Here is an 18,655-nt window from a genome sequence, read left to right as displayed (position 1 = left end):
GCATTTTAATTACAAATCTTCATATATTTTAAAAGATAAAAAGATAAAATATATAATCAGGATGGTATAATGTGTTTAATAATTTCAAGAGTAGACCTCTTTTTTTCAAAGAAGAAAACACGCCCAAATGCATATTTGTATTTATTTCATTTTTATGGCATGCTCTTGAAATTTGAACAATGCTCTACACAAACTATTTCTTTTTTTTATCTAATATATATATATATATATATATATATATATATATATATTAAAATCAGAGTGTACAAAGCTGTTGTTCTGATAACTCTCTTGTCCGGTGCTGAAGCTTGGGCCCCTACTGCTCACATATCATGCAGTTAGACATATTTCACGAACAGCTGCCTTCACACAATATGTGGATTTACTCTGAAGGACAAGGTGACCAATGCTGATCTCTTTGAAAAGTGTGATATCAGTGGAATTGAAATTTGTACAGTGTCAGTTACATTGGGCCGGACACGTAGACAGAATAAGTGATGATAGAATGTGTAAGGTACTTTTGTACAGTCAGAGAGTGTAACTCCTATAATAACAAAAAGAAAGTTATGTTGGTTTCATCAGTTACACAACGACCACATTATCGCGTTGTCTTACCATGCATGATGTAGAATTTAGTGCTATATTACAATATTTACAGAAAAAAAAAACATAACTGCCCCCTCTCTGAAGTTAGAGAAATTTTAGTCAGCAACACACAAATAATACACCATGAAGCCAACGTGAAAAGATTTAAAATTTTGGAAGCAGTATATATATAAGAACTCAGAAACCTGTCCTAAATATGATTACTTATCAATCCAACCAAAACATTTTAAAATGCATATCATAACTTCCTTCTCTCTGACCTGCCCTCACCTCAAAACTAGGCACTTCCTTCCACTCCCCACTGGGCACAAACAGCTTCACACATATTAACCGTTTTCCGACTACTAAAATTTCTCTAACTTCGGAGAGGGGGCAGTTATGTTTTTTTTTTCTGTAAATATTGTGATATAGCAATAGATTGTACATTATGCATGGTAAGGCAATCGGATAACGTGGTCGTTGTGTAACTGACATAACTTTTTTTTTTTTTAATACCATTCGCCCTGTCAAATCTTACACAATTCTGATGATGTCTTGACAAAAGACGAAAACTAACAAAATCGTGACATACTTCAGAGAGACAGATCTAACTATAGGACATTTATTAATACCTTTGATTTATACACAAAAAACATCATCAGAAAAATTGTAAAAAACACAAAAAGGTATAACTGAACAAAAGCTCTCCTGTTGTCTTTAACAATGTTTGCTTAAAAAATATATATATATTGTGTACAGAAAGTTGTTAGATGAGACAAGTCATTGGTACCGTCGGTTTCAAGCCTGATAGTTAGGACCATTTAAGATATCCATATCAAACTCTCTTCAGCCAATACTCGTTTCCGTGTAGATGAGTATTGGCTAAAGAGAGTTTGATATGGATATCTTAAGTGGTCCTAACTATTGGGCTTGAAACCGACGGTACCAATGACTTGTCTCATCTAACAACTTTCTGTACACAAAATATAAATGCGCTCTTATTTTTGGATTTTCCTTTTAATTGAGCACTCTGCTGGATTTCTTTTTCCAAAAAAACTAATCATATATATATATATATATATATATATATATATATATATATATACTTGTTTATTGTTATATAAACATGGTCACATCCTGCTGCTACAAATAGCCACTTGTTTCAATCAAACAACAGATATCATCAGGCAGCGACTTGACTATTCAAAAGTTCAATGAATTCATTGAACTTTTGAATAGTCAAGTCGCTGCCTGATGATATCTGTTGTTTGATTGAAACAAGTGGCTATTTGTAGCAGCAGGATATGACCATGTTTATATAACAATAAACAAGTATTATCAGCTCTTTTTATTGAGCACTATCTAACAACCTCGTTGAATTCATTAGTCCATTACTTTTGAATAAAAAACCCCGAGTATATATATATATATATATATATATATAGACAGAAAATGAATGCCGATGCTCAAAATGAATAAACATTTTGGTCCTTCCCTTTACTTAAAATTCACCAAAAATCAGGAAATTAATCAATTTTAATGAAATTTTCAGTATTTATCAAATAATGATCACAGAATATAATGAACTAATTATTTTTATTTAAATCTTAGTGGAAATTTATTATTTTGTTTAAACAAAAAATACTTTTACTAAAGTTATGGTTTTCAGTAGTAAATAAAAAAAAAGAACTAAATGTTGCTTTTTTTTATGAAAATAAAGCATCGTAAATTATAACAATTAAAAATATAGTATTGAGGAAGGGATAAATAAAATAGCAGAAAATTAAATAAAAACGACTGGTGCATAAACCTATAGATTCCTAGAATAAATTACGAACCTCTTTAAACCCAAATTCGGCTCAAATGAAAGAATGACAACCATTGAAATAAAGTTTATATATAGATATAAAAACCTATGCATACGCTTAAATGTTTACATCTATGTTTTAAGGTTTAATTACTATATGCACATTAATATAAAGAATGCAACCCTCATTTAAATCATATAAAAAATAATTGTATGCATGTTACATGCTGTTGATTTTATATAGACGTATGTTGTAAAAGAATAAATTAAGTTTATCAGTAAAATAAGGAAATAAATAATGCATCGAAGTAATTGTATTAACACATGAAATAGACAGAAAGTCTACAATTAAGAAACAGCCCCAATGAGAATAATAAAAAAAAAACACTGGAACAACTTCAAATCAAAGTATAGGCACTTACATTGACCAGAATGGAATGTATTTCTCTTTCTCCCCTCCTCCCCTCTCACTCTCTGTTCCTTTCTTTGCTACATCATCACCTCCTAACCCCACCTACCCGTCCTCATGAACTAACCCCCTTCCCCGGATTTAAGTCACACCCAGATATCTTTTTTTATATACAAAATGAATGAACCTTCATTTTAGCTGTAATTACTATATACATATATATATATTATTTAATTGGAATTCATTATTGAGATGAGTATTATTTATTTATTTATTTATAGCAGACTAGGTGGTAACTGCGATAGGATAGTAGGATAGGAACTCCGAATCTCCTAATTGTATTCTCAGCAATTACTGCCATCCATAGTGGTTTCAATCCTACCCAAAGATGACCAGAGGTTTGCTTGTCCAAAACATGGTGAGACGACACCAACTATGGATGGCAGTAATTGCTGAGAATGCAGTTAGGAGATTCGGAGTTTCTATTCTGTCGTGGTTACCACCTGACGAAGGCCAAAGGAATAATTGGCCGAAACATTGTGAAACAACTAATAAAAGATGAGGATGATAGTCTGCAATAAATGAAATTAAAAAATATATACACATTAATAAATAAAGAATGTATGATTTTTTAAACATTTTTTTTTACATTTTCACCCCAAACAAGGTACATTGCCACTTTGATGTAGGGGGCTACTATCAGGAATATAAGTTACAAGGGTACTATGTAGGGAGTTTAGCAGCAAGATGTCTGTTCACATTACACTTGAATTTCTGCATGTCAGTACAGTTGGGGAAGCAGGAAACCGGAAGAGAATTCCAAAGTTTTGGGGAAGAAGCTATTAGAGTAGAAGGCTTTCTTACATCTAGGGATGTTGACTACTTCAGATTAAAGTTATAGACACTTTAAGTCCTAAAAATAGAATATAACCGTATCCCCCTCTACTACACACTGAGACACCTTGACTAGGCTGGATTGTATCCCCCCCTCCCTATCCCCCTTTCTTTGCTGCACCTTTTTCCCCTAATCCCACTTACCTACCTGACCTCATGAACTAAACACCCTCCTTTTTTTCCAGGGTTTTAGTCACACCCAGTTATCTTTTTTATATACAAAATGAATGAACCTTGATTTTCCTTTTTTCATTCTGATGAGGTGGGTCTCTCTAAACTGAGATTCCATTGAAACATATATGCACATATGTAACTGATAATTAGTGCTATGACAACAGCATATTCTTTTCATTGCTTTGACTCTCGAGTATATATCCGACACAGTAAGGCACAGTTAATCAACCAAGAACTACATCACTCTATAAATAAGCATATAAGATATTAATGGATACACACTCGAGAGTCAAAACAATGAAAAGAATATGCTGTTGTCCTAGCCCTACTAATAATGTTTGTATAATAAACATACTATATACCTACTCTGTCCTCCATTGAGCACTCTTTAATAATCAATTTCTTAATGAATCTACATCTAGGAAACCAAATTATACAACCATTTTATATACACATATATATATATATATATATATATATATATATAGCATAATAACCATGTTGATACACTTAGTTGTTGTGGCAGAGCTCATATGTCAAAATTGATGGGAGGGTCCATCATATGTGTGTGTGTGTGTGTGTGTGTGTGTGATTTTAGAAAAATTTAGATTTCATAGTACAAAAAATTTCACAACTAAATTAGAGTTTGAAATTGCTGACAAGCAACGGAACAGATTATACAGCAATATCTTCAGGCTCCAGTTTCATTATGAAACCTACCATAAAATCAAAACTTTTGTAAAATCATAAATAGATATAACGCTCTTAAAGAATAATCAAGCACTCTATTAGATTTATTTCCAACCAACAGAACCAATAAGAGAAAATTTTCCATAAGTTTTCTGAATAAAATTGCAATTGTTCTCAAGAATTTTTTTTTATATTTTAGTTCTTTTCCATTAAGTTTTTAAAATTTTTCCATATTTTTTATTTTTAATTTTCTTCCATAATTTTTTTAATTGCAATTTTTCCATAAGAGTTTTTAATGCATTTTTGCATACGTTTTTTCTTGCAATTTTTTCAATAACAGTTCTTTAAAATGCACTTTTTTTTCAAATTAAAAAAAATTTTTTTTTTGCAAATCATTTACATAGGTTTTCTAAAAATCGTTTCTCCCCATTCGTTTGATTTCATTACAGTAATTTCCAATACAAAAAAACTGCAAAAAAATCCATCCCGAAAACACCTTCAGTTTCTGAAAACAAATCTCCAACAGCGACGTTATCATCTTCACAGAATCCTTGGCTGAAAACGAATATGAAACAGGAAAATATTTCCATCCAACCTAATTTTTCCAACATCATGCAAGATGAGTTGAATAAAATGAAAACTAGCAACAAAATACAGAAAAAGCCGCTTAAATATATTCAGGTAACTTTTTTTTGTTTTATTTCTTTAGCCATTTCTCTTTTGATTTAATTTTTAATCTTTTTCAAAATAAAAAAAACTGAAATGCAAAAGCAAAAGTAATTTTGTAATATGACGACTTTTAAATGATGGCAAGCATTAAATTAGGATCGCAATGATGTCATTAAAAAATAATAGTGAATTTTCTTTTTAGGAACATTTTGAAAAACATAAGAGAATGAAATATAATTCTTAAACAAATTTTTAAGTCATCATCATCATCATCAATTTGTTTTACATGCTACAGGGATGTGAGGCCGTCGATTTTTAGTTAAATATCTCTCTTTTGTAAATCAGAATTCTGCTTTTGCTTGAAATTCAGAAAACAATATTTTTTAAGCAAAAAATTATTTCTATGAAATCATGTCCTATTTTTTGCCATTTGGCTTATTTTATTTCTTTTTTCTTCCTCTCTCTTTTTTCTTCCTCCCTCTTTTTTCTTCCTCTTTATTTTTCTTTCTCTTTCTTTCTATTCTTTCTCTTTTCTTCTGTCTGTTTCAGTTTAATTTTTATTTGCGTCATACTTCAAAAAAATTCATGATATGAGTATGACAAGATAGAAGAATGATCCCCCTCCCCAAACACACACATGCACATAAAAGCTCCCCTCTACCCCCAGGCGATTTATTGAAATAAAATATAAGAAAAGGACATTATTGAAAAGTATACAATAAAAATTAACAAAATTATGAAAAGATAAAAATAACACAATTAGTTTTTATTTGCATTTTTAATAACAAAATTAATAAAAAAGGAAAGTTTTTATTTTATTTTAAATTTTATAATAAATATATGTTTATAAAATTATAAAAATAAGCAATTTTTTTTTTTTAATTTAAAAAAAAGTTTTTATTATCGGACTACTGTTCTCATTTTGAGTGTGATTTTCACAACGTTTTGGTCGATATAACCTCCGACCTTCTTCAGGTGTATCTTGTCAAACTCAGGAATGTTTCTGTTGAACTCGGGAATTTGGACGGAATTTCAAACAGAACCCTTTATTTACTTCACGGGGGTAGCGTGCTCTTGTTCCCTCAGCCATGACTGGATAGAGGTCCTAAGTAATTCGCAAATGTATTTTTGGTTGCCCACACTGAGGATGGAAAATTCCCGAGTTCGACAAGATACATCTGAAGAAGGTCGGAGATTATACCGACTGAAACATTGTGAAAATCACACTCAAGTGAGTCAACATTAGTCTGATGAATAGCATTACAAATAACCAATCCTCATCTCAAAAATTTAGAAACGTCATAAATATATGTTTATGAAAGTATGAAAATAAAATTATTGAAATCAAAATAACAAATGAAATTATTGAAAACAAAATAATTTTATTTAACGGTATTTACAAATTCTTGATTTGGATTTCCCATTAATCCTTGTGTTGGATAATTATTATTTTTAATATTTTGGGGCCACTATACTCAAATAACGAAATTCAACTCTAGACTTCCATAAAATGAAAAATCTTTGTATTCAGTATTTGATTGTATACCTGTTATGAAAAGCTTCCCAACAAACCCTATTTGATCGCTTTATCTTATCTCAAAACAAAGACATTGTATTTTTAGTATTTTAAAACCACGATGATCAAATATGTATAGTCAGTTTCAGGCAGGTCTCAAAAAACATGAAAATGATGTTAACAATGTTTATCTAAATGTATTCCTGCTATCAAAAGCATTCCAAAGAGTTAAACACCATTAAAATCTGATTATTTTTACCAAAGTTATGCCGAAATCATCAATTCATTGTTTTGATACCTCATTACAATGCAGCTTTCTATTCCAGTAACTTCCTTCCAAAAACTGCATTGTGGAACTCTCTTCCTGCTGTTTTCCTCCTACCTAAAGCTTAAGTCTTTCCAAAACTAAGGTCAATAGGCATCTCCTGTCTTTGCAATAATTAGCTTTTGTTCTTGTTAGCTCCTTTACATCAAGTCTGAAGCAGTTTCCATAAAAAAATTACCATTATTTGCCAATCTAAACCTGCTGTATGCCTTCTCCCATATATAAGTGTTGTGGTCCTGTTTGGGTCACAATATTAAGGTGAAAGAGTCCTGGTGTTCACTACGAACGGTTAAACTCTGTGCATGCTCTTTATTCGACGGCAGAAATGTCTGGCTTACATAGTGCCAGATGAATCCATACTATCATGGATATAGGTGTGTTAACTACCCCAGATAGTAATTTTCTTGCAATTATTATATCCACAGAAAAATCTGAAATAGTCTTTTACAAAAATGTTTATATTTTCATGTTTTCTTTCCACTTTGAATTTTTTGTTTTTACTTTTCAGATGGAAGAAAAAGCTATTGAGGAATTGCTTGGTCATTATGCAGCCAATTGCTCGTTTGAAGAAAAGATCACAGTCAAGCGAGATACTTTAGTAATAGGCGAGCAACTAATTTGGGGGAAAAAAGAGAAGTTTGCATTTTAAAAACTGACAAAATGCTCATCTCCTCCCCTCTCATTACTTACTGACCCTGATTGATATGATCTAATACAAAAGGAGGGTGTAAGTCCACAGTTCAACCTAATTAAAAAAAAATTTTTAAATCCGGAAACATCTTTGATGTACAAAAATACAGATAAATATTAATGATGTACTTACCCTTACCCGTCATGGGATAAAAATGTCATATTCCAAAAATCATATACATTGATGAAGTAGTTTTTTTTTTATAAAGAAAATAATTGTTAAAAGAGTTTCAGCAATTAATGTGAAATTTTTAGTATTACAAAGCTGATCTCGCAAGTTTGAATTATTGTGGAGTTATCTGCTTTTGTTTGTTAGATGTGGTGGAAGGAGACAGTACCTTTTTGTTTACGCATAAAATTTTATTTACTTTGTTAAAAATAAAACTACTTGATCAATTTTTAGTGATTTTCGAAGTCTGACAGTTTTGTTCAGTACCTATACCATCAATATTTATCAGTACTTTAGTATTTTTAAATAGTTTAAATTCTGGACAAGAATCAAAATGAGTGGTTAGAGAAGAGGTGAGAGGTCAATCCAGGTACAAGATTTTCTCCCCTGATCTCCAATTTGTTGTCAGATTGAACTTCTTTTTTCTTCTTTTCTCCTCAGTTGGCTCTTTCTTTCTTTTTTTTCTTTAGATATTAAATTTTAATTGTCTATTTGTTTACTGGTACTAAATCTCTGTTTCCTCTTTTCCCCTTCAAACATTCATTCTACTTCATGATATCCCCTTTAACATTTCCAGTGTTTATTCAAATTGGCATTTATGGTGGCAATTAAAAGTGAAGAAAATATAGAAAAGTCCGGATGGTATACATACTCATTATAGAACAAATATGTCATATTCCAAAAATTATGTAATTTGATCAAGTTATTTTTATTAAGGAAAATCAAATTTTACCACTAAGCGAGTTGTAGTGTTTTTGTTGCGCATGATGAAATAAATAAGGGGAGTCAACACAAATCGAATTTGAGATGTCGAAAATCAACCTTATGTTCAATAGTTTAGTAGTAAAATTGCTAAAGATTATAAGTTTTGATTTTCTTTATTAATTGTTGGAATTCTTTGAGATGAGCAATTTGTATATTTATTTATTTGCGGACTGTTATCCTCATCTTCATAGCTGTTGTTTCACGTTTCAGCCAACTATTCCTGCCTGATGAAGGTGAGAGGAATAGTTGGTTGCTTTTCTTTGTTTAAAAAAAAAACTACTTAATCGATTTATGTAATTTTTGAAATATGACATCTTCATTCTATAACAAGTACATACGTCATACAAACTTTCCGTATTTTCTTTACCTTTAATTGTACCTATTTACTATGCCTCCCCACAGGACAGAGTTAGACACCAGGGTCATTTTATCACCTTTTTTTCTTCCCTTCACTCCTCCTCTCTTCTCTTTTTCCCTCATGCTTCCTCTCTCTCACTTTTCTTTCTCTCTCACTGTAACTCTCCTTTTTTTTTCCTGTCTTGCCTCTTAAAAATATTTTTTTCTTGTGACTCTATATTATAAGCAAACCTAATTCAGTGTCATTTTTTTGTGACTCTTATCTTTTGTCAATAATCTTCTATATTGTCAGTGACCCTTTCTTATTGTCACATAGCAAAAAAATGCCACACTTTAACACTACCACCTACCCAACTTCCATTGACCTTGTTGCCTGACCCCAAGCCCTTCCGGGATTGACCTTCTGTTCTCTTCTCCATCATCATGATATCTCTCTTACACCCACAACAGAAAAGCCCACTTGGACCCCACTACAGGCATTGCCCCCTTTTTCCTGGTTGTTAAAAGCTTTTTATCATTTGGCCCTTCATGGTAATGGTTTGCTGTGAATTATAAAGAAAATTAATTTCTAATTCAATTCCAAACTGATCTTTGCATTATTTCTGAATTTTAATCTTGAGATTTGGATTGGAAAAAAAGGAAAATAAATAAGTTTCTGTTTCTGAATTAAGATGAGAATTAAGAATTTGGATTAATCAAACTACTGTTCTCATTTTGAGTGTTATTCTTACAACGTTTTGCTTGATGTAAACTTTGGCCTTCTTAAGATGTCTCTTGTTGACAAGATATACCTGAAAAAGGTTAGAGGTTACATTCACTGAAATATTGTGAAAATAACATTGAAAATGAGAACAATAGTCTGAATAATCCAAAAACTAAAAGAAATAAAATGACAACCTTCGAAGATAAAAACCTTTTTATTTTGTGTGGAATTTGGTGTTAGAATTTTTTTTTTTTTTGTAAAACAAATATTTTGTTTACATTCCCCAGAATATTTTTCTGAATTTCAAATTTATTTTCAAGAAAAAAAAAAACAAAAAAAAACCCAACTTATTTTCCTACTTAAAAGAGAGAAAAGTTAAAAACAATAAATATATATATAAAATTATCATTCTTATCTGTTTGTTTGTTTGTTTGTTTGTTTATAATTCTAACCCTAACTCCTATGACCATAAATACTCTGAATCTACATTATACAGGGTACTTGGATAATTATATTTCATTTTGATAAAAAAGGATACATTATACTGAGGAAGGGGGGGGGTCTGCTCTGCATTTGGCATCCATAAAAAGGAAATACGAGTTTTATATTTTATATCTCTTTATATAAAAAGTTAGGTATGTGCATATATTTATATACTTGTATATATAGGATTCATTCCTAAACTGGTTAACCAATTATTATGAATATTGAGACCCAACTGTGTAAGAATAGGTAATATTTATTTATCTGATTCAATGTAAATCTGATCTATTTGAAGTTTTCACATGGGACGTTGTGCACATATCATTCTCCCTAGGGAGCCTTTAAAATACCCCAAAGACCAAACTAAAATTTGGGGAATATTTATTAATTGATGTTTAATACGTATAGTTAAAATTTCACAGAAATAGGGTGTAGCTATAGGATTTTTACACCTTTTGCCCCTTTTGCATAAAACTAAATGAAAATAAATGTAGTCCACATTTGTATCCTTATAATGCTAAACATTCAGCATTATAAGGGGAGGATCAAGGGTAAGTGGAGTAATCCTGGGGATAGAATGACGTCCTCTTCTATCCCCAGCCTATGAAAATGGAGCCTTCAGATCACTCTCGAATATAGTCAGCCACTTAGCTTAAATAAATCATGAATTAATTGACTTTTATTTTTCGATTTTACAAGTCATGCTTATTTGTATTTATAGACAAATCAGATAATTTGAAAATATAGAATATTGGCAGTTGGGGATAGTGAAAGCAAAGCACTTGTTTCAGATCAGGGCCGTCTGTTCATGGCAAGAAAACAGACCCAACACCTTCCACCTGCGCAACTTCAAGAGAATCCTGGGAATCACCTTAATCGGGGGGACATCCCAAGAGTATTTTCTCTGCTCACTTAATGATGCCCAATGCTACACAAATGGATAATGGGAGGATCAGGGAGGATCCAGACCAGCGGAAAAACCTGTCATATGCTACAAGATGTCTGCAAGTGAGATAGGAGGGCAAGTGGCACCAACACACTAAGCAATTAAAGGAATCATTTTTTGCATCGGAAAATGGGCACTAATTTTTCTGATTCCAATATCAAAAAAAACTTCTGATTTTTCCAATTTCCAGACTTTTTTTGTCTGAGCACTTGACATTTAAATTGTTGCATACTGATACAGTCGAAGAAACAAGGAGCAGGGAAAGAATTCCAAACGCAAGCGATGCAAGGAAAGAAGCCATTAGAGTAGAAAGCTTTCTTTGCAACTGCAAACCTCTGTATTGAAGGAGAATGATTTTGTTGCTTGTTGAGTTGGTAGGGAGTATTTATGTTGAGGGGGTCACAAGTACGGCAACTTTGTCAGAGTGCATTCTGTTGAAGTGCTTGTAAAACGGGTACAGGAATGCAACATTGCAGTGATAGGACAGGGGTTGAAGCTTAGTAGACAGTATGGGACTTATGCGTTTAGGAATTCCTTTTTGCACCCTGTCAAGATGAGAGAGATTAGTGACTGGTGCACCAGACCACGCATAGCCACAATACTCCATGTATGGGAAAATGGTGGTTTTGTAGAGAGATAAGATTACTGGCAGGTGTCAGCATTTTTCTAGTCTGATAAAAAGAACTTGCCTGCTTTAATGCATAAAGCTAAAATGATATGAATTATCCCTATAATATTTTATGTAATAGTTTGAACCGTTCATAAATATTTTTTTTCTAAATTCAGTTACCTATTCATATTATTTGGATTCATCGGACTACTGTTCTCATCTTGAGTATCTTTTTTTTTTTTTTCTTTTTTTTACAAAGGAATCACTGCTTATTAAGGTCTGAAGGCCACTCGAGGATAAGGATTAATGAGTAGTCAATGGGACAATATCGTAATGATGTAATAATCATTAGTGGAAATTTGGTAAAATTGGATTAAGGGGATGACTCATCAAGAACTTTTCTACCTTGGATTTGAAGATGACCATATTGTAGTCAGCTGGAAAACAGGGAAACGGAAGAGAGTTCCACAGGCGTGCAGTTCTGAGAAAGAAGTTTTGTTTATGGAATGTACATTTAGGTTTAGATACAGATAAAGAGTGGGGGAAATTATTGATAGTGATTTCAGCTAGACGAGTGTTTTTCATGAAAGTTTGGTGGGGGGAGGGGACCATAAGTTGGAGCTCAGACAAGCACTTGCCATGAAAATAACGATAAAGCAGAGACAGGCTTGCAACGTCCCTTCTGTGGGAAAGAGGTTTCATGGAAAAGCAAAGGGCATTCCCAACTACTAGGCTATAAAGTCTATTTTGAACTCTGTCAAGGCAGGGTAAGGTGCTTTTAACAACTCTATCCTTGGACATATTTGGCTCTTTTACAGGGAGAGAATTGCATCAGCAATGAGATATCAGTAGATGATCCCACCATTTTTCCAGCGATCTTGGCAATGGATTTGATGTACGTGTAATGGTCAGACCCCGAAGTTTGTCAAAACATGAAGCCTCTCCAAGACGAGAGTCATTCATTTCAATTAATGTCAGATGGAGATCAGAGCGTTGATGATGTAAAGATAGAAACTTGGTTTTTGATGCATTAAAATTAACCAGTCACTTCTTTTTGTGCTCAAGGTCAGAGGAGAGAGCACAATGTTTCGGTTGATGTAACCTCCGACCTTCTTCAAATGTATTTCTGTCGAACATAGGAATTTGGACGGAATTTCGAATGGAACTCTTTATTTACTTCACGAGGGTAGCATGCTCTTGTTCCATCAGCCATGACTGGATAAAGGTCTTAAGTAATTCACAATTGTATTTTTTGGTTGCCCACACTGAGACTTGAACCTTGGACCTTGAGGAGAATATAACTTTTACAATTGTACTTTAACAACTGCGCCACGGCTCCTTGCAGACAACTACCTATTTACATACCTCCCCATGAAGGCATTGTTGGACACCAGGTCGGTTTTTAATATGGAGAAAATCTAGCTCTCCAAAAATGGTATTGTGTCAATTCTAGTTGATTTAATGTTCTAAATTGTTAACTTCATAAAAATGTGGAAGTTTATTAGTAGCTTCAGTTGTATGATATCGTGTGATGCTAGCATTTTATTAATGAGTTAATACTTATGAAGGCCAAAATCCACTTGAAGATAAAGGTTAATGAGATGAATGAATTGTCAGTTGAATGATGAATAATGATATTTATATATTAATACGATATTTTGTGTCACGCTTACATCTTTTTTCTTTCAAGTAACTCCCATTTAATTTCTTCCATTTCTTGTAATAAATAATTTTACCAAGAATTCTTCATAAATTTTGGCTTCGATTTGATTCAAGCTGATGCACCCAAGTCATATAAATATGTATTTTTTATTTTTGAAATCACAATTTGATAATATATAAAAATCACTAGAAAATTGGCTTTCTAAATATATATACAAAATCTGCATAAATTAAAATATCATATTTAAGCATATTTTACAACCGGGTTATACCGGGCATCCCTACTAGCTTAGTTTAATATTTTTGCAGTTTTAACAAAAAAGCTACAATAATATCAGAGCATCTCCATTTACACTGAACATCTACAAAATGCCAACATCAATATATTACGTATGAAAGAGTCTGCTGTGGAATTTCCACAGGTCCCGCTAGTAAGATAAATAGAATAAACAAAGTTTGGTTATTATGAGCATGTATTGTGGCATATATTTTGTGCATTCATTCTTTTTTGTGGACTGTTATCCTCATTTTCATAGTGGTTGTTGTTTCACCACGTTTTGGCCAACTAATTCTCTGGCCTGCTTTGGGTAGGATTGAAACCGCTATCTTCAGACAATGCTCACCTGGAACCATAGAGACTCAACATCTGCCCATAGATGAGGATAATAGTTTGCAAAAGAAGATGAGGATAATAGTTTGCAAAAAAATGAATACACAAATTAAAAGTTCTAAAAGAAAGCCAGGAGTTGGCATTCGAATAGTTTTGCTTTATTTATATGAAAAAGACAAACAAACAAACACCATGACGAGACAGCGTGAATTTTTTTTAAAACTCAATCAAAAAAAAAAAAAAAAGGTAGAAACAATATTTGTTTGTGAATCTGAGATATTACCATCTAGGAAATATAAGAAAACTTCTCCCGGAATCTAACCAACGCGAGAACTCCAACGCAAAAAGCCTTTCTCGGACATACACAAACACTCGCGCCTATTTTGCATTTTATATAATAGACTAACCTGAGTGCCCGGCGTTGCCTGGGTTTTTGTAGGTGTGTGTTGAGCAAGAAAAAAAAAAAGTGATAGAAGGCAGGCAGACTAAAACCTGTGAATGGGGAAAGAGGTGTTAAAAAAAAAAATGGTAGTAGCGGGGAGAGGAAATCAAAAATAAAATAGTAGGCAGCCAGGGTGAAGAAGAGGTGTTTAAAAAAAAAAAAAGTGGTAGTAGCGGGGAGAGGGAATAAAAAAAAAAGTGGTAGTAGGCAGGCAGGCTTGAACCTGTGATACGAAGGCAGAAAAGAAAGTAAAAGAAAATCTGACATCTTGGCCAATGTCTCCATGATGCGACCAGAAGTCAAAAGCACTGAAATCAACCAAAGTCAATACTACGATGAAGATGACTTGCTAAAATGTTGATGAAAAAAATTAACCCCTCTTTGTACAAAATGGGCAAGTTTAGAGTGAAGAAATGAATGCTTTTGGCCAATTTTCCGATATTTGTCATCTGAGATGTTGAGCTTCAAAATTATACTGATTTTGTCAGGATCCATTGTCTCTGTCAAAAGTTTTTGCGAGATATACAAACATGCATACATTTAAACAGACAGGTGAGATTTATATAATAGATGACAGCAGAAATTCCCCTCTGGACCAAAGTATTGTAGGTTTGCAACAACAGATGCCACATACAAATTCAATATATCTATGCTAATAGCCACTATCTTATGTAGCTTTTGAACAATATTGCAGTTGTGATATTAAAATGCTACATTGCATCCTATGAGCAACATCATCACAATCACAACATCTTTAGAGGAAGAAATCCCTATTTTTCTCTCTAAATCTATACCACTACTCCCAGTTGCCACTGGAACAAATTCTACACTTTCCACAGATTCTGTGCTCTCACCGCCCATAACTGGCTAGAAATTACATAAACCTAACATAATCTTCATAGTTTCCAATTCATAAATAATAATGGCTCCCTCGCCAAACTCCGTCCATTGTGATTGGCTGTGCTCTGATAATTCTCATTTTCTGGAATTCAATTCTATGCTTCATAAATAGACAGTTACTAAAATTGCAATATGGCGCCACTAAGAGACATATTACTTCGCACAGCATCAAGTTCGTTTCATGTTTAAACCATTACTGCCTTTGTGTTACATTTCACAATTTGCTGGGCATTTGCTATAAACATTAACAAGTCTCAAAATATTGTGTATCCACAAATATTGAAAACATAAACATGAATAGAAAAACGTGTGGCTAATGGTTCTTATTATAGTCTGTGCAGGTGTGTTTGTGTGTGTTCAATAGAATAAAACAATTGTAAAAAATAAGTATATATATAAACATTATAGAATGCAACTTTTCGTGAAATAAATAAAAATTCTCAGTAAATTTACAGCAGGTTTTCATTTTTTTTATTGTATTTCTATTTAAACAAGCTGAGCCACAGCAACACATGGCTGGGTAGAGCTAGTGGTAAATATTTGTTGATATATTGGAATAAAAGACGATCATGTTCTTGGTAAGAAACTCTGTTTATGGAAATTCTACCTGACGCAAGGCACACAAAGCAAAGTTGTTTTCAGGAAGAGAGTTCCTGCTGTGAATGTCTTATAAGCATGAAGGGATTGGAGCTCAATCCAGCACTATATGGAAATAACGATAGAGTAGAGAAAGCAATGTCTTCTATGTGAGAAAGAAGTGGTAGAAAACAGAAATCTCTCCCCCACTACATGGCGAAGTTTATTTTGTGTCAGTCAAGGCAAGAAACAGTGTTCAGAGCAGCACATTCTAAGATGCGGCAATGATATATTTTAGGACGTCTCTGACTCTTATATGGGTAGACGATTGCATTAAGAGTCCGGTAGAATAACCATTTTTCCAACAACTTTAGCAACAGATTGGATATCAGTTGTCTATTCTAGATCTGAAATGAAAATCAGTCATAAAAGCTTCTCAAAACAAGGGACGACCCATTCATTTCGACTGAGGTAAAATAAAAACCTGAATGTTGGTGGTAAAAGTAATAAACCACTCCTGCTTCCTTCTCAACACATGTACTTCAGATTAGAAAAGAGATTATCACCAATGCACATCAAAGTGTTGCCATAGACAGTTGTATCTTCTTCATAGATGTCAACAAATGACCTCAAAATATATGACTTGGAAGATGATTAATGAAGATCAGAAAAAGAGTTCTTTTATACTTCATGAAACAGTTTTTCATGATAGACAACTGATGATCCCTACAACAATATTAGAACTAGTGTTAATTTCTGGAGGCAAACTGATTCAGTGTTGGCAAACGATTGAATTACAAACAAAGAAGGACCTGGGATTAAAAGTTTTGCATTTTTTTTTCATACAGGCTGAAAAACTTTCAAGACACTTTACTGTTAGTAATATATATATATATATAAATAAATATATATAAATAAATTACTAGCAGGTCACCCAGCATTGCTCGGTCATAAACTATGCTTAAATATGGTATTTTAATTCATGCAGATTTTGTATCTATTATTATAGAGTCAATTGTAGTGATTTCAAAAGTTAAAAAAAAAACAAAAAAAACTGACGCATGTCATCATTTAGAATCGAAACAAAAGCATATAACTCTCCAGTGCGTATACAAAAACTGGAAAAAATACTGCTGTTTAACCTATAAACTTTGAATTAGCACATGCATAGAAAAAAAACCAACGACTTATAGCAGGCCAAGGTCAATGTTTTTTCAATTTTGACCCCTTAGCACTTATTTACTGGCTAAATACCAAATACTCTATAAAATTTCAACTCTGTAGACCAAGTATTCAGAGAGGAGTTTGATGGAGACTTTTGCACACACACACTGACAAGGTCACTTATATATATATGTATATATATATATATATATATATATATATATATATATATATATATATATATATATATATGTATATATATATATATATGTATATATATATATATATATATATATATATATATATATATATATATATATATATATATATATATATATATATATATATATATATATACACGGCATAATCACATTGACACACCGGTTCTCGTCAGATCACCGAAGTTAAGCAACGTTGAGCCTGGCTAATACCAGATGGGTGACCATTTGGGAATTCTAGGCGCTGTATGTGCTCTCCGCTTATCTCGGCATTGTTTCCAGTCGTCTTGTACCTCAACTTGCCACTGGTATGCAACAATGTTGACTCAGGAGAGGCGTGGTTAGAGGTTGCGCAAGTCTTGCCACACAAATTTCACGCGCAGGCACCCTTACAGTGGGTATCCATAGTCTGTCAAGACTGATGGAAGCCTTCATATATATATATATATATAAAAAATTTTTCCGAATAATGAAATATATATATATATATATGTATATATAAATAAATATTTCCATGTGCTAGAATGTTTTTATCATAAATTCTACGCAATTATGCAGAAAGTAGAAACTATGCATAAATAGAATTCAACGTAATGGTGAAATGAAACCAATCATCTAAGAAATCATAAAAAAATTGAATAATTAATTAATTAACACCTTTTTTTCAAAGGAATATGCAAATTAATTAACTTTCATGTAATCGCTCACATATACATGACTGAGTATATTAAAAGGTTGGTTTTACTAATTTTTAAATAGAAACAGTAGGTTCTGGCCTTCAGACTAAGATCCAAGTGTAGCATCTGTTCTGATGCTACACTCAAGTTAATTTGTCCTTAGTTAATGTAGAGGAAACCCTTGTATATTAAGGCAATTTTTATTTTTGCGTACTTCCAGAGTGCCCCTTTTTGAGGAGCTGGATTACCCCAAAATTAAAAACTACTTTGTGTCACATATTGCTCTCGTAAGGAAGCAATTAAATACCAATAGAAAAAGTAGGCTTTTAATATTAATGTCAGAGGAAGCAAAAACTCAACTATATATATATATATATATATACTAGCATTTCAGCCCGGCGTTGCTCGAGTGTTTGGGGGTGTATGTTGAACAAAAAAGAAAAAAAAAAAAAGTGGTAGTAGGAAGGCAGGCTCGAACCCGTACCACAAAGGAGGAAAAGAACGGGGAAAAAAACCTGACGTTTTTGCTGTTATGACCACCGCCAAACCAGAAGTGATGTAGGTTTAAATTAAAGCTAGACAATCGAAAAGAGAGGATGACTTTCGAAAATATC

The 18,655-nt window shown here is 32.6% G+C and overlaps 1 protein-coding gene and 1 pseudogene across 1 annotated transcript in view; both read left to right on the top strand.

Annotated features, from left to right (window-relative positions):
- Nucleotides 1–10,161, top strand: part of LOC145303471 (inhibitor of Bruton tyrosine kinase-like) — a 147,890-nt gene extending 137,729 nt beyond the window's left edge. The window contains exons 22-23 of the mRNA XM_080144819.1: nt 5,009–5,240; nt 7,578–10,161. Of these exons, the coding sequence (XP_080000945.1) occupies nt 5,009–5,240; nt 7,578–7,718 (373 nt within the window). The 3' untranslated portion in view covers nt 7,719–10,161. The remainder of the gene's footprint in view (nt 1–5,008; nt 5,241–7,577) is intronic.
- Nucleotides 10,162–17,500: 7,339 nt separating this feature from the next.
- LOC145240405 (5S ribosomal RNA) lies at nt 17,501–17,617 on the top strand (annotated as a pseudogene).
- Nucleotides 17,618–18,655: the final 1,038 nt, after the last annotated feature.

The sequence above is a fragment of the Euprymna scolopes genome, chromosome 19 (genome assembly GCF_053919585.1).
Source record: "Euprymna scolopes isolate OS-2025 chromosome 19, ASM5391958v1, whole genome shotgun sequence".
In the NCBI taxonomy this organism is placed as follows: Eukaryota; Metazoa; Mollusca; class Cephalopoda; order Sepiida; family Sepiolidae; genus Euprymna; species Euprymna scolopes.
The sequence above is the reverse complement of the archived record's forward strand: the minus strand, read 5'-3'. Positions and strand labels throughout refer to the sequence as shown.